A 24,329-nucleotide genomic window follows, 5' to 3' on the forward strand; every position below is an offset into this window, starting at 1 on the left:
AAATTAGATATAAAACCTGAAATGGCATTATTGAATATCATGGCGGAAATCAATGGTAAGAAAATGAAATATTGTCTAATGTACATAGTCACAGCAGCCAGATTACACTGGGCCCAAAAATGGAAAAGCGAAGAAACCCCACCGATAGAAGAGCTGTTAAAGAAGCTATGGGATATAGTAGAACTGGACACACTCTCAGAAGCATTACGGGAACAACCAAGAGACTATGTGAAACAAAGCTGGAAACTAATATATTTTTGGGCCCAGAGGAGGACAGGAGTTTAGGGAAAATTTGATTATATATGTATATGTATTCAGTTCACACTGGGAACCCAGCTGGAGAGAACAGAGAATCAACGAAGCTGGAGTGTCTGACTCCAAAGGGGGGAGGATGTTTCTCTTTTGTGTTGGTGTTTTAGCTGTACGTTTTGTAGCATATTAAATCAATAATAATAATAATAATAATAATAATAATAATAATAATAATAATAATAATAATAATAATAATAATAATAATAATAAGTTCTCAATCGAGTTAAAAGAACAAATACCATCCCATCTACCTATGATCTGTGCAACGCAAAAGACAATGCCCTAACCTTGCATTATTTTGTTGTTGCATAGGAAACAAAGCAATTATCATCTAGTAGGTATTTCACAAACTTATCAAGCTTACTTCATCTCTCTTTTTTCTTCATGGCATACTAAGACCTATCCCTACATTTGGTGTTAGGCATACAGTAGTTTTCCCAAACTCTCTAAGTGGCTCTTACATAATTACCTGTTATTTTATCATTCTATCAGTTTCACTGATGAAATGCAATGACTATATATTTGTCTGAAATAAACAGGTTGCTGACTTCACAAAATTCTATGAACCAGTCTTCTGCTTTATTTCTAACTCCTAGGTTGAATCCTGCAAAGATGTTTGATTCTTTCTCTTTTGCATTCAAGTCACCTATTATTAGAAGCAGGCCTTGTTTTGGTGAATAATCAAATATCCATCTTCTCCCAGACATCTGCATAAAAGAATTCATTTTTTTTCTTGAGCATCTGTTGTTGGAGCATAGACCTGAATTATAGTTATATTGACAGGCTTTCCAGAAAATCTGATTTATAATATTCAGTCACACTTCATAATCCCCAATTGCTTGTGCTAAATCTCACAATTAGAACTACACTGTTTCTTCTGAGTTTGCTGTTTTCAGATTAAAGCACTTTACATCTGATTCAAAATGTCCTATTTTAGGCTATTAAATACTGTAATGTTGATCAATTCATTAAAAAATTAAGTACTCCTTGATTTATATGTATCACATTCCATGTTCCAGTTATCTAGTTAAAACGGCAATAAACTTTCTTTTCACAGTTGGGTACATCAGCAATAGATAATTTTGCAGCTATAATTCTATGGCTTGATTGAAACTGGCACTACTTGTACTTACGCTTAGCTCTTGCCCAATTGCTTTCCGAGCTGAAGGTCTCATCTTTCAGCACTATCTCTTGTTTTATTTTGGTCTCATCACAGAATTTTCAGTAAACTATGTTAAATGAATAGGTTAACAATGCCTCTTTCTGCACAATGCTAACAAAAGGTAGGTTGAGTATCGCTGCCATTGTCTGCCAGTGTCAATTATAACTACTGTTGTTGTCCTTTTAAATGCACACTAGGTTTAGGGGTTTGAAACTGACAGCAATACTGGATTTCTAGCAAAGCAACCCAAACTGAAATGCTCCAGACTGAAACACCAGATTTTGAGGCATACATCCTTGTCAGGAAATAATGGTTGCTTTTCCACTAGTTTTTCAGTTTAGAGGGTAATGCGGGAGCAAACAGACTTGTATAAAAGGGCAGTGCCTTTGATAAAGGAATGGTTAAGAAAGTTTTTGTAAAAGCTGAGGGAATGCAAAGAAGAGAAAAAGTTCACTATGGGATATATTTAAGGATATGCCTCTGCTGAATTATTATTTTTTAAATGTTAAAGCAATTTCCAGTTGAGAAAATCTGCTTAGAAGTTATATTTAGAGCATTTACTTACCACCTTTCCAATTAAAATGGATCACGGTGCCCTGTATTATACTGTGTGTCAAAAACACCGGACTACAATTGAAAAACAAAGGTGGAATATAGGCTTTCATTTAGAAAACGGAACACTGCTGTTGAGCAGCAGGCTGACTCATCCTGAATGTAATGGAAGCAGAAGATAGGGCAGGGAAGTAAGGAAAGTAAGACTCCTATGATTAAAATATTAAAAGATAATTCCTCAAGGTGCCTTTGTAAAGCCTCTTTAATATGCTGTACCTGTACCTTTACAAACCACTTAAATAGCCTGAAGTGCAGGATTTTAAACGAAATGCCCTCGAGGCTTAGGCTGAGAAAGAGGAAGTTTTACATAGTGCAGTGCTTCAAAACATTTCTTCTTTCCTTGTGTTCTCTGAGAAAAGTACAATTACAAGAAAAATGCACTGATATTGTCAGCTAGAATTTGAACATCTTTAAACATTAAACATGCAACATAGATGCTCATTTACTGCAGTGCCTTCACAGAGACATTTTGGGTCATTGTAGTTCTCTCCATAGTATGTGCTAACTCTGTATTCTCCAAACACTACTTCTCTACAACCATTGTCTCAAAACAGTGCCTAAACTGGAACAACTCGTAATTCCTGTTCATGTAAAGTGGTGCCTCGCAAGACGAACGTCCCGTTTAACGACGAAATCGCATTACGAACTTTTTGCGATCACAAAAGCGATCGCAAAACGATGTTTCCTATGGGGGAATTTTGCTTTGCGAAGATTGGTTCCCTGCTTCGGGAACCGATTCTCGCAAAACGATGATTTTCGGCCAGCTGATCGGCGGTTTCAAAATGGCCGCCGGGTAAAAAAAATGGCTCCCTGCTCTTTTCTGGGACGGATTCCTTGCCGCACGGGCAGCGAAAATGGCCGTGCTGTGGAGGATCTTCGCTCGATGGTGAGTTTCAAGCCCATAGGAATGCATTAATCGAGTTTTAATGCGTTTCTATGGGCTTTTTTATTTCACATTACGACATTTTCGTTCTACAGCAATTTTGCTGGAACGAATTAACGTCGTAATGCGAGGCAACACTGTAATTATTTATGACTTATCTGTTTAATTTAATATCCCACATTTCTCCCAATGAACTATTATAATGTGATATACATTTAAAAACTGTGATGTTATATACACAACAATGTATGTTCACACAAATTATGGAATCTAACAACAATGCTTTAGTTCATGTGTGTGCAGAAACATTTGCCCCTGCTTTATTAAAAATACATCAGAATCTTAATCAAACCAATCCACTGTTCCTCAGGGCTTAAAAAGAATAAAATCAAAACTTATTTCAAGATCTTCCAAATACAAAAGTAGTTTATATACTGACATCTAGTGAGCTTGCACAGCAATAGGAAAAAAGTGAATAATTTAAGTATTTAAACCATGCTTTTCAGATAACCACATGCTTTTAATTCCCAGGTGAAGCTTATAAATGGAGAAAATGCATATTTCTTGTTTTAGAAGTATTATTCTTTGGAAACAAGTGAATTGTTGTTTGAAACCCATTTTGGTTTTGGAGGCACTATTTCAGTTAATTTGAAGTTGGAATTGGAACTATCTCAGGAAATTAGGTGAAGTGTGTAAAGGATGGAAAGCATATGAAAATCCAATAAATACAAATGCTCCAAATACCCCGCTCAATTCCCATACACATCGGGAGGAGTACCAACATCACTGTTTAGTTGTTGTTGTTTAGTTGTTAAGTTGTGTCCAATTCTTCGTGACCCCATGGACCAGAGCACACAAGGCCCTCCTGTCTTCCACTGCCTCCTGGAGCTGGGTCAAATTCATGTTGTTAGCTTCAGTGACACTGTCCAACCATCTCGTCCTCTGTCGTCCCCTTCTCCTCTTGCCTTCACACTTTCCCAACATCAGGGTCTTTTTCAGGGAGTCTTCTCTTCTCATGAGGTGGCCAAAGTATTGGAGCCTCAGCTTCAGCATCTGTCCTTCCAGTGAGCACTCAGGGTTGATATCCTTCAGAATGGATAGATTTGTTCTCCTTGCAGTCCAGGGAACTCTCAAGAGTTTCATCCATAACATCAATTCAAAAGCATCAATTCTTTGGCGGTCAGCCTTCTTTATGGTCTAGCTCTCATTTCCATACATCACTACTGGAAAAACCATAGCTTTGACAATGCGCACCTCTGTTGACAAGGTGATGTCTCTGCTTTTTAAGATGCTGTCTAGGTTTGTCATTGCTTTCCTCCCAAGAAGCAGGCATCTTTTAATTTCACGGCTGCTGTCACCATCTGCAGTGATCATGGAGCCCAAGAAGGTAAAATCTGTCACTGTTTCCATATCTTCCCCTTCTGTTCTCCAGGAGGTGATGGGACCAGTGGCCATGATCATAGTTTTTTTTGATGTTGAGCTTCAGACCATTTTTGCGCTCTCCTCTTTCACCCTCATTAAGACGTTCTTTAAGTCCTCATCACTTTCTGCCATCAGAGTGGTATCATCTGCATATCGGAGGTTGTTGATACTTCTTCCTGCAATCTTAATTCCAGTTTGGGATTCCTCCAGTCCAGCCTTCCGCATGATGTATTCTGCATATAAGTTAAATAAGCAGGGTGACAGTATACAGCCTTGTCGTACTCCTTTCCCAATTTTGAACCAATCCGTTGTTCCATATCCCGTTCTAACTGTTGCTTCCTCTCCCACATATAGGTTTCTCAGGAGATAGAGAAGTTGGTCAGGCACTCCCATTTCTTTAAGAACTTGCCATAGTTTGCTGTGGTCCACACAGTCAAAGGATTTTGCATAGTCAATGAAGCAGAAGTAGATTTTTTTTTCTGGAACTATCTGGCTTTCTCCATAATCCAGCGTATGTTAGCAATTTTGTCTCTAGTTCCTCTGCCCCTTCAAAATCCAACTTGTACTTCTGTAAGTTCTCGGTCCACATACCGTTGAAGCCTACCTTGTAGGATTTTGAGCATAACCTTGCTAGTGTATGAAATGAGTGCAATTGTACGGTAGTTGGAGCATTCTTTGGCACTGCCCTTCTTTGGGATTGGGAAGTAGACTGATCTTTTCCAATCCTCTGGCCACTGCTGAGTCTTCCAAACTTGCTGGCATATTGAGTGTAGCACCTTCACAGCGTCATCTTTTAAGATTTTAAATAGTTCCACTGGAATGCCATCACCTCCACAGGCCTTGTTATTAGCCATGCTTTCTAAGGCCCACTTGACTTCACTCTCCAGGATGTCTGGCTCAAGGTTAGCAACCGCACTATCTGGGTTGTCCGGGATGTCGAGATACTTCTGGTATAATTCCTCTGTGTATTCTTGCCACCTCTTCTTGATGTCTTCTGCTTCTGTGAGGTCCCTACCATTTTTGTCCTTTTATCATGTCCATCTTTGCACAAAATGTTCCTTTAATATCTCCAATTTTTGAACAGATCTTTGGTTTTTCCCTTTCTATTATTTTCCTCTATTTCTTTGCACTGTTCATTTAAGAAGACCCTCGTGTCTCTACTTGCTATTTTTTGGAAGTCTGCATTCAGTTTTCTGTAACCTTCCCTATCTCCCTTGCATTTTGTTTCCCTTCTCTTTGCTATTTGGAAGGCCTCATTGGACAACCACTTTGCTTTCTTGCATTTCCTTTTCTTCGGGATGGTTTTCGTTACTGCCTCCTGTACAATGTTATGATCCTCCATCCATAGTTCTTTCGGCACTCTGTCCACCAAATCGAGTTCATTAAATCTTTTCTTCACTTCAACTGTGTATTCATAAGGGATTTGGTTTAGATTATACCTGACTAGCCCAGTGGTTTTTCCTACTTTCTTCAGTTTAAACTTGAATTTTGTTATGAGAAGCTGATGATTAGAGTCATAGTCAGCTCCAAGTCTTGTCTTTGCTGACTGTATAGAGTTTCTCCATCTTTGGCTGCAGAGAATATAATCAATCTGATTTTGGTATTGCCCATCTGGTGATGTCCACGTGTGAAGTCACACTCTTGTTGGAAAAGATTGTTTGTGATGACCAGCTTGTTCTCTTGACAAAACTCTATTAGCCTTTACCCTGTTTCGTTTTGAACTCGCTGTTTAGCAAAATCATTGTCATGTGAAATGCGATTCCCCATTGGAATGCACTGAAACCCGATTAATGCATTCCAATGGGGAAAATACCTCGTCATCCTGCGAAGATCACCCATAGGGAAGCCCCATTTTGCAAGTGCCGATCAGCTGTTAAAATGGCTGTCCTGCAAAGCATGGGTCCTGGAAACACAGGGAAGCCATTTTGTGGAGTCACTGATTAGTTGCAAAAATCGTCATCTTGCGAACAAACGGTCTGCGAAGCACGGACCAAATCACCATCCAGTGAAAATCCCCCATAAGAATGACTGTTTTGCAAATCGCTATAGTGATCACAAAACCTCATTGTCATGCGGATTCGTCATTTTATGAGGTCGTCGGCTAGTGAGGTACCATTGTAATGAGAAGAAAATCTTTCTTTGGTGTCAGTTCTATAAGGTGTTGTAAGTCTTCATAGAATTGGTCAATTTCAGCCTCTTCAGCATGGGTGGTTGGTGCATAAACTTGGATTACTGTGATGTTGAAAGGTTTGCCTTGGATTTGTATTGAAATCATTCTATCATTTTTGAGATTGTATCCCAGTACAGCTTTTCCCACCCTTTGGTTGACTATGAGGGCTACTCCATTTCTTCTATGGGATTCTTGTCTACAATGGTAGATATGATAATCTTTTTTTTTTTTTTTGGACTTATATACCGCCCCATAGCGCTACATTTGAATTGAATTCGCCCATTCCCGTCCATTTTAGTTCACTGATGTCCAGTATGTCAATGTTTATTCTTGTTATCTCCTGTTTAACCACATCCAGATTATCAAGGTTCATAGATCTTACATTCCCGGGTCCTATGCAGTATTCTTCTTTGCAGATTGGATTTTCCTTTCACTTCCACAGCTGAGCATCCTTTCGGCCTTGATCCAACCACTTCATTAGCTCTGGAGCTACTTGTACTTGTCCTCCGCTCCTCCTCAGTAGCATGCTGGACGCCTTCCAACCTGACGGGCTCTTAGTGTAGCCAGTCCTCCAGCCCTGCAAGCTTAAGGAAATTGCCAGAAGAAAGGCAGTCTTGAGGATTGGCAAGCAGAGCAATGCTGACGCCAGGGGCTTGAAGGGAGGCCTCATAATCTGCCAAAGAACTGGAGAGACCACTGAGGTGTTAGTGGTCTATAGGCAGGGTGCATATTCACCAGGCCTCTGAGAAATAGCTTGCAGGTAGAACGGGCCAGTCCCCAGGTGAAACAGGTGAAGGAGAAACTGAAAGAATGCATCCAGAGACATTGGCCTAGTAGGCAAATGTTGTCTTGATGCAAAGTGACAGAACACCTACCCATTAAAGGAGTAGGTCAAGGTGGTAGGTTTGCGAGCATTATTGAGCATGTCTGTTACTGTCGGGGAAGACTCCAAGCTGACAGGTAGAGGGACTCGAGGTCCAGATAAAGTATCTGGCCCTTGTCCCGAGATAGTAGGTAAGGGACCAGCTGCAGCCTGATGTATTCTGTGGCTCACAGGAGCAGGATCGAGAACCATGGCTAGTGAGGCGACCAAACATGACATTTGCACACTCATGTTGGACTTGAACAACAGTCCTTTGAAGAAGGGGAAAGGTGGAAACCTGTAAAGGAGGCCCCATCATCAGGAAAGTGTCCCCTAGGGAGTCACAGCTGATGCTGTTTCGGGAGCAGAACATGGCACACATCTTGTTCGTCCAAGAGGCAAAAACGTCTATGTCTGGAATCCCCCATCAATGACAGAGGAGACAAAAGACGCCGTTGTCAAGAGCCCGCTCGCGCGAGCAGGACTGTAGTCTGCTGAGATGGCCTACTACAGAATTGTTCTTGCCTGCCAAATGTACAACCACCAGATGAATTTGGCGAGTATCACACCATTCCGAAAGGTCGACAGTGTGAAAGAGAAGGCATAACAAATGAGTGTCGCCCTGCTTATTTATATAATAAAATGCAGTGGTATTGTCTCATGCAACCTGGACCACACGACCCCAGAGTAGGGGCTCAGAGGCTTAAAAGGCCTTGGTGATTGCCAGGAGCTCCAGCGGAATTATATGCAGGCTGGCTACTATCGTAGACCAGTGGCCAAGGGCAACATGGTGGTGTAGACAAGCCCGCCCAGCCTGGCGGGTTGGCATCCACCACTGACTGAACCAATGAGATCAAGAGACCAAAGGGTCTCCCTATGTGTAGGTTGAGGGGGATACCCACCAGTCCAGGTGTGCAGCGAGTTCCGGAGTCACCTGGAGCAATGTGGATGGGTGGTTGGAAGACATCTGAAAGAGTGAGAGAAACCAGGCTTGAAGGGACTGCACCCTCAGTCGAGCATACTGTTCTACAGATGTGGTAGATGCCATCAGCCCTTGGAGTCGCTGGACCTGTAGGACAGGGAACCAAGTGCCTGAAGGAGCATAACAAATCATGCATTTTCACAGACTTGTTGTCAGGGGGAAAAAAGCCTGCTTCAAGAAAGCATCCAAAGTCGCATTACTACAATTTCCACATTGTGCAGATTGCAAAGTCAACTTCTCTGTGTTGACTTTAGTCCTAACGCTGACAAGAGAGACAGTGATTCCCCCAACTGAAACCCTGAGAAAGCGTTGATCGTTTGACCGGATGCCAGCATGAAAATGAGCATCTTACGGTAAACCAGCTCCCTGGACATAACATGTGAATAACAGAGTCCAAGGAAACCATACGGAAACTACAGAGAGTCATAAAAGAATTCAGGCCTCCAAAATCATGGATGGGCCAGAGGCCTTCATTCTTTTTCGGTGGGGTGGGGTTGGCCATAACGTGGCCTGTGACAGGGGGTACAACAAATTCAGTAGCGTAGCTAGTAGCTATGATAGAGAGTACCGAAGTATTAGATGTGAAGGAACACCAATTGGAAAGACAAGGGGTCAAATGGACTGACTGGTCAATGACAGAGAAGCCAGGTGCAGTAAAGAGACTGCTCAGTTTTGCGGTCCTGCCTGCAATTCTGTTGGTCAGGGTGCTGCCTGCCCTCATGTCTAGGGGGTGGCGACTGGTAACTTTGGGGTTGAGGCCTTTGACGTTCCTGGGATGCTCAAGACTGGTAGGAACATCTCCAGGTACTTGTGGTTGTTACGTTGCAAAACTGTGCCACCTTCCGGAGCTTGAGCAGGTTGTCAAGAATAACAGCTTTCTGACTAAAAGGTCCTATGCCACCAAATGGCAGGACCTCAACCTGCCAACTGTTTAGATGCTGGTTTTAAGGCATGTTGAGCAGCAATGCTCTTGTGATGCACCCACCTCATTGCCTCCTAGTGATAACGGAGGCCCTAACCGTAAAGGTGCACAGGAGCTACCTGTAGAATGGGCAGTGCCAAATTCCATAAATGGTGATGATAAGCACCCGTGGCAGAGGAGTAGTTGGCTACATGGCGACCAGAAAATAAAAACGCCGACCAAAGAACTCCTTATCTGTTAATGGTAAAGGAGGGTGACTATCTGTGGCAACTGATATGGCTGTAGGAAGACTGGTTGGAAAATCTTCCTCCCCCTGTGACTCATGTGAGTCCCAATCCTGAATAAGGTAAGTCCTTCTGAGGATCAGGGGAGAAGTCTTTCCTAGCATGAGCCTGACCAAGCTCAGTTTCAATACAGTTGCTAGGACGGAGAAGGCTGAATGGGTTAACAGCTGGTTCAGTCAAGCCCGCGGACACTTTGCTGCTGGAGCGGAGTTTGAAGGAGCACTGAACCTTTGAGGCATAGGTGGAGGCACAAAGCACTCCTTAGCCTGTGGCTCAGAACAATGCCAGGTGGAGTGTGGTGGTGGTGGTGGCAGAAAAGGTGGTGGAAAAGGCTCATACCTCCCATACCGAATGAAAGGGATTGGTCCTGCATGAACTTGTCGGTGTGACAGGACCCACCTGAGGAAAATTATTCAGGTCTGCCTGACACGGGCAGGGTTCTTGGGTTGACTCCTATGGGTCCTTTTCCTATGAGCATACGCTGGTGCTGGCAGCTGAGGTGGGAACGCAGGCTGCTGTGTGAACGAGCCCATTGATAAAAGAGGATTGTTTCATGCCAAATTATCAGCCACCAAACAGGTGTTATCCAGACAAGAATATCACTGACTAGTAGGGCTAGCAGTGGGAGCTGCAGGGCCTCCCCCCCCCTTTTAAAGGCAAAGCTAGGGCTGCCAAATGTTGCTAGAAAGCTCTTGCTTTGGCACAGAGCTATCTCTGGAAATAGCAGCTGTGTGAACGAGCCCATTGATAAATGAGGCTATTTTATGCCAAACCACCAAAAAGGTGTTACCCCAGTCAGGAATATCACTGAAAGGTGGGGCAGGCAGTGGGAGCTGCAGAGGGCCCTTTCTTTCCCCGAAGGCAAATCCAAGGCTTACCGTATGTTGCCAAAACATCTTCAGCCTCAGCACTCAGCTCTCTCCAGAATTAGGAGCTGTATGAACGAGCCCAATATGCAAGAGGGCTGTTCCACGCCAACCTCTCAAAGAGGCTTTTACCCCAGTCAGGAAAATCACTGACAAGCGGGGATGGCAACCAGACCTGCAGGAGGCCCTTTCTTCTTCCAAGGGAAGGGCTACAGATGTCTACTCACTGCAGGTTTAACAGCTGTATGAACGAGCACATGATGCAAGAGGGCTGTTCCACGCCAACCTCCAAAGAGGCTTTACCCCAGTCAGGTGAATCACTGACAAGCGGGGATGGTGGCAGGAGCTGCAGGGTGTGGCGTTCACCCTCATGTCCCTTTCTTGACTGTCAAGACTCAGAGCACAAGAAGGCAAACAATCCTGTCTATTATACTGCTGTCACCAGGTGATCACTAAATCACCATTACTTCTGGAAGATAAAGATTCAGGTCCACACTTCAAGGTCTTTTAAATAAAATTTTCGTTTATTGATTACAGAAATTGATATTGATTCATTAATATCTTCTTTAGGTAAATTTATTATTAATAGCAACCTTCTATTTGATAATACTCTCCTAATCCTAATCACACTTCAGAAGTTCCCAAACTCCACACTCTCTTCTTCTCTCTGTGACTCACTCTCCTCCAACTCCTCTGACTTCTTCTGACTTTCTGACTCCGCCTCTTATAGCATCTCTCTCAGCTCCGCCTCTTAGCAACATGAATATGCATGAATAATTACATAACAAAACATGAACCTTTGACCTAATAAAGGGGAATCCTACAGACCTCCCCCCTTAAATATGTTTGTTTGGGAGGGGAAACATGTTTTTCCTCCTAAACAAACAGGCATAATTGCATAACCTACGTAACGATTCACAGTTCTATAGATAACATCACATTTAATATAATAATTACCATTCCTATTACTCTAAACATGTTAAACAATTACCATTCCTTATACTCTAAACATTTTACTAACATTCAATAATATATTTTACCTTATCATTTACACTTTATTATTTTTTTCCATTAATATTACCAACCTTACAGAAATCGCAATTAGGAAACTTTTACATAAATAATTAAACCGTGAATCATAGTCCATTTAAGTTTATAATAAAAATCCTGGTATCATTCTTCATGTCTCTGTCCATGGATATTCAATTTTTCATCGCATTTACAATTGTCTATCCCCCCACCCATCAATCATTTGGCTTCCGAGGCACGATCTGAGGCTCTTTTGAGAAATGTCCAAGTTTGACATACTCCTGAGGTGATCTGCTCGGCACTGCACCTCTCCAAGTCCATAGCTCGAAGCATCTGTAAAGAGGGTGGACTCACGGTTGCAACCAGGTGCGCTGACGACTGGTCCGGATGCTACTGCCTCCTTCAGCTGGACACATGACTGCTGGCACTCAGGAGTCCCTCTGTCGACCACTGGCTCCTTCCTCTGCAACCTTTCCTGTCGACTGGCGGTCATCGGCCACTCAGTTGACCACAGGATGTCATCTCCTGGTCGTTTTATAGTGACGTCAGCTTTAAGCCTGGCTCGGGGCTTCACTTTCTCAGCTAGGGAAAGGATTTGCCCACAGGTACTTTTATCACCAAGTTTTCCCTCTGTGGGAGACCACTATCGGTCTCTTTAAGCTTCTCAAGCGAGGGTCTTTTAAGTGCAATTTAAATGATTGGTTGGTTTTAGATGCACTGCACCTGTTATGTGATTCTACTCCTTCATTCAGTGATATACAGTGGTGCCTCGCATACAGAACGCTTCGCTATGCGATGAAACCGCACGAGGGGTCCCGGGCCATCGCTGGAGCGTTCGCTCAGCGATGGCCCCTATGGGCTTTTTTCGCTATGCGATGATCGCGCGGACGCTAACGAGGCATCCAAAATGGCCGCCGCAATGGAGGAAACTCGCAGAACAGTGAGTTTTAAGTCCATAGGAACGTATTAAATCAGTTTTAATATGTTCCTATGGGCTTTTTTGTTTCACTTAACAATGGATTTGCTGAGCGAGGGTTAATCCGAACGGATTAACCTCGCTAAGCGAGGCACCACTGTACTAGATAAGGGTTTGCTTTGCAAGGTTTTAATGTCTACTTGTTCTACCTCTGCCAAAAGCAAATTTCTCCCCTCTATAGTTCTCAGTTTTACTACTAGGTCCTCAGGACAGACTGCTCTTTCCTGGGCCTCATATAAGCTCTTCTCTTTTCCAGGAGCACTTCCCAAGTTTGGCTCTGCCATTTCTAAGGACTTTTTAATATAAAAGCTCCTTATCCAGGCAGACAACAAAGTGGGTGTACTGGTGTCTGCTCCAAAGCAATCTACCCAAATAGTGTCCTCCTCCTGCTCCTGAACCAAACTATTTTTGTTTGAGGTTTTCAAAAGCAAGAGATCAGCTTCAGCATCACTCTTAAACTGGGTATCCAAGGAAACCTCTCCCTCCAGGCTCCCTTCTGCTACAGTATCCAATTCTACTGCAGTAGGAGATTCCTGGCCCCCTGGTGAGAGTGTAAGTACAAAAGCACTCTTAACATGCTCTATCAACTGCAACCCATCTCCATATATCAGGTCTTTATCAGTCATAGAGCCCTCAGGCTGTTCAGGGGTTAGTGTAGTACAATCTTTCAAAGTACTGTCTTCCCTCTGTTCCTTAATACAGGAAGGATCATTAGGGTTTTCTAAAATACCCTCATCAGCCATTTTGGTTACCTCGTGGTCCTTTTCTAAACTGGGGCATCCCTGAATAAAATCAAAAGTTATGGAATCAATTTTTCCCTCAGGGATTATTAACCGCTCCCTTGTGGAACATGTTACTTCAAAAACACTCTGCACATGCTCTATTAAGTCCCAACCAAGTAGAAAAGCTGCTGGTATTTCTTCTGAAATGGCTACCTGCCACTTTCCAGACCAATTCCTATAGCCTATTTGAATCCCAGCCACTTTTAAAACCACAGTTTCTTTCCAAATCCCTTTTAGGGTCATTGTTCTGTCTGGAATTATGACATCCTGGGTTATCAGATCAGAATGTACTATGGAAATTTGAGATCCTTGTCCCTTATAGCAATGTATTTCTTTTTACCCACTAATATCTCTTCACCAGCATTTTTGAGAAGAGTATTGTCATTTTTGAGATAAAAACACTGGACTATAGGGGCTACAGGAATGCCTTCTTGTTCAGTTGCTGTGGTTGCCATGGAGACATAACCTTGGCCCTCAGAGGCCTCCACTGTTCCCAAGCAGTATAATTTCTTGATCTGGCCATTATTCTCCACATTTTTAGGTTTATTTTTTGTACAATTGTATTGTAAATCAGAGGTCATCAACCCCCGGTCCGCAGCCCATTGCCGGTCCGTGGCCAAAGCCTGACCGGACCGCCAAGACAGACCTCCCCCCCGCACTTACCCCCACCAAGGTTGTTTGCACCTGCGCCGCATGCTTGTGCACCTGCACAAATGGTGGCGCAGTCTCCCAGAGCCCAGCTGGAAAGCTATCAGCGCGGAAGGACCCAGTGGCTGAAGACAGGAGCCCGGGAAATTCAAATGGCTTCCCCACAGGGCTCTTTCTCCCGCCGCAGGGTCCCTCCATGCTGCTGGCTTTCCAGCCTGACTGGAAAGCCAGCAGCATGGAGAGATCCCGTGGCGAGAGACAGAGCAGGGGGGAAAGGCAGGCTTGCAAGGGAGAGTGGGCGGGCTGTCAGGGCTGTGGAGCCCTCCTCCCCTTGCCCCATCGCCCTGCTCTCCCAGCCGACAGAGCCTGGGGAAAATTCAAAAGACCTCCCCTCCCCCGCTCCTGCCTCCTGCGGGGTCTCTCCGTGCTGCTGGCTTTTCAGCCAGGCTGGAAAGCCAGAAGCATGGAGAGACCCCATGGGTGAAGACAGAGCAGGGGGAAGGCAGGCTTGCGAGCCTGCAGGAGGCAGGAGCCCGGGTGATGGGAAAAGGCGAGGAGGGCTCCGCATATCCCTGACAGCCTGCCCGCTCTCCCTTGCAAGCCTGGCTTCCCCTCCCCCCCGCTGTGTCTCCAGCTGCGGGGTCTCTCCGTGCTGGAAAGCCAGAAGCACAGAGAGACCCCATGGCTGAAGACAGAGCTGGGAGGAGGCAGGATCACAAGGGAGAGCGGGTGGGCTGTCAGGGCTGTGCGGAGCCCTCCTCACCTTGCACCATCGCCCGGGCTCCTGCCTCCTGCAGGGTCTCTCCTTGCTGCTGCCCGCCCGCTCTCCCTTGCAAGCCAGCCTTCCCCCCCCCCCCCCGCTCTGTCTCCAGCCGCGGGATCTGTCCATGCTGCTGGCTTTCCAGCCTGGCTGAAAAGCCAGCAGCACAGAGAGACCCCACAGAAGGCAGGAGCCGGAGGGGGGGGAGATCTTTTGAATTTTTCCCAGGCTTCGTCCCCGTCCCCGAACCAGTCTGCACATGGAGTCCATCCCCCTCAATCAGTCCGTGGTCCGAAAAAGGTTGGGGAACGCTGTTGTAAATGACCAGGCTTGTCGGTTTTGTAATTCCTTCTCTCATCCTGAGGAGATCTGGTAAACTTTTCCTCAGAGTTCACTTGGTTCTGAGGACTAGGCCGGGCCAACCTAGGCAAAGCACTACCCTGGCCCTCCCTTCCTGTTGTTTTGCTGAGGCAGTCTTCACCAAAGGGCTGCTTATTGTTGTCCCAAAATTCAGACTGTACATCCATTTGAAAGAACATCCATTTAACTTCCAAATCTATTTGTCTTCTTTCCTACTCAAGTGCCATTTGAATGGCCTCTTGCTCAGCTTTTCCTCTCCTTTCTAATCTACTGATTCTCTCCTTGTTCACTAATTCATTTATTTTAAATTCCATTTGTAATCTCCATTTTTTGAAAATCTAGACTTATAACACCTTTCCTCCATGAGGCATCATTCCCCCGAGCTTCATATTGCTCAACTACAGTGGTGCCCCGCTTAGCGACGATAATCCGTACAGCAAAAATCGCTGCAAAGCAATTTCGTCGCTATGCGGTTTTAAAAAGCCCATGGGAATGCATTGAAACCCCTTCAATGCATTCCTATGGGCTTAAAATTCACCTTTAAGCAAAAATCCTCCATACGGCGGCCATTTTCGCTGCCCGGTAAGCGAGGAATCCGGGCGAAAACACAGCAGGTGGCCATTTTTTTTACCTGGTGGCCATTTTGGAACCGCCGATTAGCTGTTGGAAAATCATCGCTATGCGTTGATCGGTATGCGAAACAGGGTACCGATCATCGTAAAGCAATTTTTCCTATTTAATTCATCGCAATGCGATCGCAAAAGCGATTGCAAAAAAATTGTTGCTATGTGGATTCGTCGTTAAACGGGATGCCCGTTAAGCGAGGCACCACTGTATTTCAAAAGGACTCCTCTTTTCGTGAGGTAAACTTTGTGCCCCTTGAGGATCAGTTTCCGCCTGTTCCATCTGAATTAAGGGGTCCCAATTTCCATCCAATTCGTCAGGTAAAACCTCAGCCTCAGGACTCCCTCTTTTGGTACATTTGGATGGCATATTCACTTCTGGGGTGATTAGTACAGAGTGTTTACTGATTTTAAAAGGACCCGTCTTTCTTCTATTACTTCCAGTCACTAAAATAATCCTATTTCAAGCAAAGGTGTTCTCCTTTCTTCCCTCAGATCTGCTCTGCCCCTGGCTTCGGCTTTTTCTCTCAAGCGCTCTCTAAACTCTTAGAGCCTTAAGCTAGCCCACAGGGTCTTCAAATCAAGAGGTAAGAATACAAGAATTTTCTTTCAGAGTCATTTCCTAACTTAGACCTCCCCCAGATCTGGGTTCAGAAGCCCCCACCACTAAGCTTTTCCCAAAAGCGCTAGTGAGGAACCAAACTTGTTTGCCACAGACCTCTGTCTAAAAGGTACCCTTGACTCAGGAAAAATTCTTTTTAAAACTCAGGCTTGACTGGATTCCTTTGTATCCCACTGCTGGACACCAATTGTGGCATTCACCCTTGTGCCCCTTTCTTGACTGTCAAGACTCAGGGCACACGAAGGCAAACAATCCCCTCTATTACACTGCTGTCACCAGGTGATCACTAACTCACACCATTACTTCTGGAAGATAAAGATTCAGGTCCACACTTCAAGGTCTTTTAAACAGAACTTTTGATTATTGATTACAGAAATTGTTATTGATTCATTAATATCTTCTTTAGGTAAATTTATTATTAACAACCTTGTATTTAATAATACTGTACACTCCTAACCCTAATCATGCCTCAGAACTTCCCAAACTCCACACTTTCTTCTTTTCTCTGTGACTCACTCTCCTCCAACTCCTCTGACTTCTTCTGACTTTCTGACTCCGCCTCTTATAGCATCACTCTCGGCTCCGCCTCTTAGCAACATGAATATGCATGAACAATTACATAACAAAACATGAACCATTGACCTAATAAAGGGGAATGCTACACAGGGGGGCCTTTCTTTTTCCAAGGGCAAGCTAGGGCTGCTGGCGCCCAGCGCTCTGCAGAGTTAGCTCAGATGCTGTCCTCTTCTTTTCTGACACAAAGAGGAAGATTGCAAACAGGTGGATAGCTGTTGCTCTTGAGCCTGGAGGTAACCTTGCTAAGAAGGTAAAAGAGATCTTATTTCTTTAAGGAAAAGCCCTGAGGGCTCCAAAGCTGGCTTTATAAAGGCTTTGTAAAGCTTTTACAAAGAATACCTAATGCCGGCTAGTGCTTTTCCCCCCAGGCAGAAGCAGCAGCTTGTTAATGAAATGAACAGAATTTTTTTTACTTGCGAAGTTCCAAACGAAGCTGCTGCTACAGCGGCGGTCAAAAAAAGAACTGAGGCACTGGGGGGCTGAGTTATATAACCGGTGTAGGGGAGGTCCCAGCACTAAGTGCTTAAAGCTTCTGAAACTGCTCTGCTCCAGCGCAGATTAACCCATTAGTGTATTCACAGAGGCCACAAAGGAGAACCATTTATATACTATTTTTTCAACTTTAAATATTATCTTTCATTGCTGTAAGCTGCCTTGGGTCTTTTTCAAGGAGGGCCGGGGAGGGGTAGAGAGGGAGGGAGGGAGGGAGTGAGAGAGAGAGAGAGAGAGGGAGAGAGGAGCTCCAGTCTGAGTGCTCCTCCCTAGACTAAGGTACACACATGCTGTCAAAAGTCCTTCTGAATAGGAGGGTCATGTTAACAAGAAGGCCCTTACTTGTGCGAAGTTACTATCTATGAGCATCATCTTGGACTGGGACTAGCCTTCTAGCAGGGAAGGCAGAGATCCCCTACTCCTTGACTGAGGCTCCCTCAGCTCTTTCTCTTGAGAAATCAGGGTCAGCTAGAGAGGCCACTTCTCAGTGTCCTCTGACTCGGGAGGCTCAAGTTCATATTCTGAGCAGAATTCCTCTATCAGGAATATGATGATGACATCCTATGCTTTATCCCACGATTTAAAATGTTGGAAATAAAGAGAAGAACAGCATGAAACACACATGTTCTGCTTCCAAGGTTTCTATGAGCTTACTAGGTGGTAAATTCTAAAATCAAATTTGGGAGTTCATTTGTAGCTAAGAAAGTCCTTGGTGGTAGTTTTAAAATAATTTTGAGAAACTGGTTTTCTTCTATAGGAAACGTAATTTATGTGTCCCTTTCTCCTTCATTGCTGTTTTTCCTCTCTGCACTACAAGTACGACAGGAGTAGGAAAATAAAGATTACAAAATCTTGTCTCTTGCCTTTCCCAATCTCTCTTCATCCTGCCTTTTTAACTCTACACCTGTTCAATATCTAGTACTGCAATGTTCTGCTTTGCCACTGATGCTGATTTGGAGAGAGTGCGTGAGCAAGAGACAGAGAGACCTGCAAGCCCACAGCACAACTAAATTGCTGAAGTTAAGCAGATCTGCGTCTAATTAGTGAAAGAAAATCCAAGCACCTGGGAATCGGGGGAGGGGGAGGTAGAATACAGATGGAATAAACATTTAATTGACAAAATGATCAATTAACTTGTACAGTGGTGCCCCGCATAGCGATGATAATCGGTGTAGCAAAAATCACGGCAAAGCGATTTAATCACTATGTGAAAATAAAAAGCCCATAGGAATGCATTAAAACCCGTTTAATGTGTTCCTATGGGCAAAAAACTCACCTTTAAGCGAAAATCCTCCATACGGCAGCCATTTTTGCTGCCCGGTAAGCGAGGAATAAGTGTGAAAACACAGCGGGTGGCCATTTTTTTTCCCGGCGGCCATTTTGGAACCGCCGATCAGCTGTTGGAAAATCATTGCTATGCGATAATCGGTAAGCGAAACAGCATACCGATCATCGCAAAGCAATTTTTTCTATCTAAAACATCGCAATGCGATCACTTTTGCAATCGCAAAAACTTAATCACTATGTGGATTCGTTAAACGGGGCGCCCGTTAAGTGAGGCACCACTGTATGTTAATTGTTACAGATTTTGTAGAACTATATAAAGTTTCTCCACATATGACTTACCAGCAGTTTCCAAACTTAAACCTCCCACATCTTCTCTGCCATCAACCCATTCTTTTCAACAAAAATATGATAAAAATTCTGAACGAAAAAGCTCAAAAACTTGGCAAAAATTGCACTAAATCAAAAATACATGCAAATGTTTTTGTCACAAAAAATCATTAAAACGAAATTTACCTTAAGAAATAGTAGAAGCATGGCAAATTTAATTTGAAGGATGCTGTTGCATCTAATTGTATCACACCAGCTTGAAATTTAATCATGGTCCCCTAAGGGGCCCACCTCTTATTCGGGAATCAGTGCTTTAAATGACTGTCAAAAACATCAACTGCATCAAAACATCCACCAATTGGAAGCTGCAGCAATGACGCAATTTGAAAACAAAACTAGTTCAAATTAAGCAAATTATTTGTGGATTGTCTTATGAATAAGACTTAATAATTCATACACCCTGAACATACAGTGGTGCCTCGCATAACGAGCGCACCGTTGAACGATAAATCCGCATTGCGATGCGGATTTCCCCATCACTAATGTGAGGGCATGCTCGCATTACGATGGGGGAACAGCTGTTCGGCGGTTCCAAAATGGCTGCCGGACACCAAAAATGGCCACCGTTACACCCAAAATGGCCGCCGGGACACCCAAAATGGCCACCGGAACACCCAAAATGGCCACCGAAGACCAAAAATGGCCGCTGGGACACCCAAAATGCCCGCTGGAACATGGGAAAACATCAGAGAACGGTGAGTTTTGGGCCCATTTGGAACGCATTAAACAAAGTTTAATGGGTTTCTCTGTTCCGCTTAACGATGTTTTCCCATAGCGAAGGTTAACCTCGCTATGCGGGGCACCACTGTACTAAACAAGATTTAAGTGTCATACAGATTTTTTTTATATAGGCAATCCTTTTCTGGTCTACATACAAATGAATTTATTCTTTAACAATTAACTTGCACAGAGAAAATAGCAAATGTTTGTCTTCACTAAACTCAAAGTTCAGGACACCTGACCGGCTCAAACAAAAAGGGAGTGGGTAAATAAGCAGGGATCATCATCATCAGTTCCCTGACACATGCAGTTACTGTGGTTAGCTTATTGAAAGCCAATTAAATGTAGGTAGTGTGGCTAGACAACTTAATTATTCTATAAACATCAGCAGGAAGGAGACTCTGACATGTCCTTGCTGTTTAAGAAGAATTGAGCATTACATGCTTCCTTGTGTACACACAGGCTGACCAAGTTAAGGGGCCTCCAGTAGCCTGATTGTTTCTGTGGGCTCTTTCTTTTGTCCTAGCTTTTACCGCCACGTTTTATCTCAGAAACTTTAGGCTCTTATTTCTGATATATAATAATATATAATCAGCAGCTTCACTTGCCTGTTGTACAATTTTCGGCTTTTTGTCCCTGACCAAATACCGCAGTTCTCCAGGTAGAATTGAATAGAATTGTTCTAGCCCAATAATATTTTTCATATCTTCTAATGATTCTACATTTGCCTGTTCTAGCCACTTCTCCAAGTATCTGACCAGATTTGCTCCCAAATGAGAATATGATTCCTCAGGCTTTTTAGTCAATGCTCTAAATTTCCATCTGAGGTGCTCAGCATTGATCCAAACCTCAAGAAAACCAATTTTCTGAATTCCTCAGAGTCTCTTGCTTGGTCCAGTGGCATTTGAGAATAAATCTCAGCTAACTCTCCACTTACAGTGGGGTCTCGACTTACGAACTTAATCCGTATTGGAAGGTGGTTCTAAGGTCGAAAAGTTCATAGGTTGAATCTGCATTTCCCATAGGACTGCACTGAAAACCATTTAATCTGTATCTGCTCTTTTCCATCCATAGAAACTAATGGGAAGCTGCTATTCCGCCTTCTGCCACTAGAGGGGGATTTTTTTTTTCATTTTTTTCCCCTTAGGTTCTGGAAACAAGGAGGAAGGCAGGGAACACTTTGCAAAGCACTTTAGAAATCTTTTTTTCAATGAAGCCAATTTTACGTCATGTTTTAAAGCATGTTGTGCTGATTTTTTCAGCACAAAGACACACAGGCAGGCTTTTTAGGTGCTGAGCAAGCCTCCCCAAGCCTCTTCAGAGCCAGCCCATCAGCTGATAGGCAGGGAGAGGAGGGTGCAGGAGCGGGGGGGAAAGCACAAAATGGCTGCCAGACTCCCTTCTGGGTGTCGGCTTTTAGCTGTTTCCTGCTCTTTTTCCTGCTGTTTGGGGGCTACCAAGGCCTGGTAAGTGACTTTCTTTTATTTATTTTTAAGTTTCTGGCCCTTTTTTCCTCTCCAGAAGCCTCTAAGGGGAGGGACGGGACACTTTTTTCCTGTACATAACTCGAGGGAAGTTCGTCTGTCGAGTCCTTATTTCCCCTATAGGGCGGGTTTGTAAGTTGAATTGTTCGCAAGTAGGGTCGTTCGTAAGTCGAGACCCCACTGTATCTGGGACCTCAGCATAACCATTCTGTCTTCCCCCCTCACATGAAAATCCCAGCACGCTCTCTCAAACACGATCAAGGATGCTTCTGGGCAATCACCCTTTCTAAACTGAGGGAGTTTCTTTAGGTCCACTTTTGATAAATTCCCCTCAGGATTTGAATTATTATTGTTACTGTTCTGGGCTGTTAATTCTAATTATTTCATTTGTAATTGATACTCCATCTCTTTTGCTCTCATTTCCAGATGTCTGGCTTCTGCTTCCGCCCTAGCTTTAATTTCTAATTCCTTCAAGTGAAATTCCTTTTCCAATTTCCACTTTTTCAACTCTAGGGAGGTTAACCCAGTTTCTCCTCTTGACGCATCCTCCTCCTGAGCTTCATTTTGCTCAGCTATTTCAAGAGGGCTTGGGCATCTTGCTCAGCTATTTCAAGAGGACTTGGGCATTCCACCACAGTTGTCTGAAAGAGACAGCATGTACAGCTATGGAAGCTGGACCACAAACAGTGGTGGGTCGTGGACTAGAATGGTATACAGCTGCATAATCTGGATCCAGGACCGCTGCAGATAGTGGACCAAGTAGTGGCAGAAAGGGGACACAAAGCAGTGCTAGTTCATGATCCACAAACTGTTGAATGGAATTTAGCTGTTGAAGGTCTATGTAGAGAGAAAGTGTTGGCTCTCCAGTAAGACCTCATTAAGAAACTAACTCCCCTGATATTGCTGTGCCCTGAGCTTTCCTGGAATCGCTGCTGTATCCCATTTGCCTGGGTGACCTCACCTCCTCAATGTCAAGGCAGCTGCTGCTCAGTGGTTGGAGCAGAACAGTTGAGACATCAGTATCCCACTTCCCCCTTGTCTTTCTTTGCTCACTTCTTGGGGCTAGATGTATCACTGATGCATATTACTCTTCCCCCTCTTTTCTCCACTGTTCTTAATACCCTTTTATGGGTCTACCTGTCCATGCTTCACTGACCCTCTACCCTGACACTGTTGTGTTACCAGGCAATTGGCCATGCACCTGGCGATGACATCAGTGTTCTGGGCCATCACAATCAACAGTCTAGAGATGTTTCCAGCTGCACAAGGACAGTGTATAAATTTCAACATTATACACCCATGAAAGTTGACCTGATCCAGAATATGGCATTTATACAGTACTGTGAAGCCTATCTTCTCAAGAAACAGGGCAAAAGAGAAAGAAAATTCAGTTTACCTGAGTGTGATACTTTTTAACATCTATTCGAACCTGGGTGAGCTCACGAATCGCCAGAGACCCAGCAACTGCAAGCACCTAAAATACAGAAAACCAAAGGGGGAAGAAACAATCACAATGGAAGTAAGATTAGAATCCAAACCTTCATTCATTCTCCTAAGAAGCTGCCAGTGCAGCATAATGACATTCTGCAGAGGTAGTATAAGGATTCCCTGGATAATGCAGATGAAATACTTAAGTGTCCAAGCTTTCTGAGCTAGCAGCCTCATTTGGAATCTTGACAAAATGTTGTGAGCATTTTCACAACAAGGCTCCTGTTATAGCTACAGCCCCTTACAGGATGGATATCCATCTTACAGAAGGGCATGCTTCTAGGCTAAATAACAAGTCACTTGGCCAAGAACCTGAGTTATTTGCAGAACTGAGCTCGAAGCCCCAAACATAAACCTATCTCTTTGGAAATGAGCAGTTTCTGTTAAAATTATAATTTCACAGAAAGGCAAATCAGGGCAACTAAAAGACAACTAATTTGAACACATCCTACCCACATGGAAAACAAAAACACAAGCACCCATCCAATGCAGAAAATGTGTGCACGCACACACACATCAACCCATTTGCTCCATCCAAGTACCTCTACCTCACTAAATTACCACGCTGTCCTTTCCATCTTTCCTGATGGCTCCACTGGCTTCTATCCTTCTCTCTTTTGTTTACCAGTATAGTGTTCTTCCTCCACAAATTACCAGTAGATGCCCAATCAAAATGAAGGACTCCAGTGTGAAGAAGGACAGAAGGACAACCCTTTGCCTTTGTCCTCATTGCAGTATTAATCTAGACTGAGGCACCGGGGCCCCAATCTGCAATGGAAGAGAATGCTCAACTGAGTTGAAGAAGACATTTATTGCACCAGAAATTGCAGGTATGAGTGCTCTCTTCTGGATGCAGATCAGATGGTGGCATGCTAGAGACCTGATAGCAATTGCACGCCCTCCTGGGTTGTCAATCTGCAAAAACACTACACACAGCTACTGGACTTTTCCCACACTTCTCAAACAGTCTCAACACTCTGTTGCTCATCCCTGTTTCCCACAGCCCCAAACATTCCCCACCCCCCAAATTCCTGGGCTACTAGACATGCTGCAAAGTAAAATGTTGCTTTGTAGCCGTGCTTCATTTTAATTTTCTAAGTTTGTCTCTTGGAAAGACATTCTTACTAGGAATGTACAGGAACCATCCCCAATCTAAACCATGCCAAAAGAAACCGCACACAGATCAGGCTGACTGCGCCATACCCTTTAGGAGACATTTGGACCCACTCCTAATCTCAATCCATTACACCATTTGTATGTTTCCATATCTCCATTTGTAAAAATCTCACAAATGAGTAGACATAAAGAGGAATGACATGGAGTTGGGTGGGCCTACACAGCGAAATTAATTTCAGGAACATGGTAGATTCTAAATATTGAGCAGAGTGTGCTCCACTAGAACATGCACCTTCTCAGGTTTGAGGTCCAGTTTCTTCCCAAATTACATCTATGCTTGGATCAGGTTGGGAAGAATGAGCTATGCCTTTTCTGCCAGGATTCCTCCAGTCCCTGGCTGCTGCATAGATAAAGCCCTTGATTCCAAAATCACTCAATTCCCCTTATCCCTGGATGTTCTCTCCCCCGGCTCCCATAATTCCACGGATCTCATGCAAATAAA

At 43.9% G+C, this 24,329-nt stretch overlaps 1 protein-coding gene across 3 annotated transcripts in view; it reads right to left on the bottom strand.

Moving 5' to 3' along the window:
- Positions 1–24,329, bottom strand: part of COX16 (cytochrome c oxidase assembly factor COX16) — an 84,977-nt gene that overhangs the window by 24,093 nt on the left and 36,555 nt on the right. The window contains exons 2-3 of one of the 3 annotated variants that reach the window (XM_078390762.1): positions 22,620–22,697; positions 8,326–8,492 (exon numbers count right to left, since the gene is read on the bottom strand). In XM_078390762.1, coding sequence (XP_078246888.1) covers positions 8,326–8,492; positions 22,620–22,697 — 245 coding nt within the window. The remainder of the gene's footprint in view (positions 1–8,325; positions 8,493–22,619; positions 22,698–24,329) is intronic. The other 2 variants (XM_078390771.1, XM_020788463.3) reach the window with 2 other exon arrangements.

This window comes from Pogona vitticeps, chromosome 1 (assembly GCF_051106095.1).
Source record: "Pogona vitticeps strain Pit_001003342236 chromosome 1, PviZW2.1, whole genome shotgun sequence".
Lineage (NCBI taxonomy): Eukaryota > Metazoa > Chordata > Lepidosauria > Squamata > Agamidae > Pogona > Pogona vitticeps.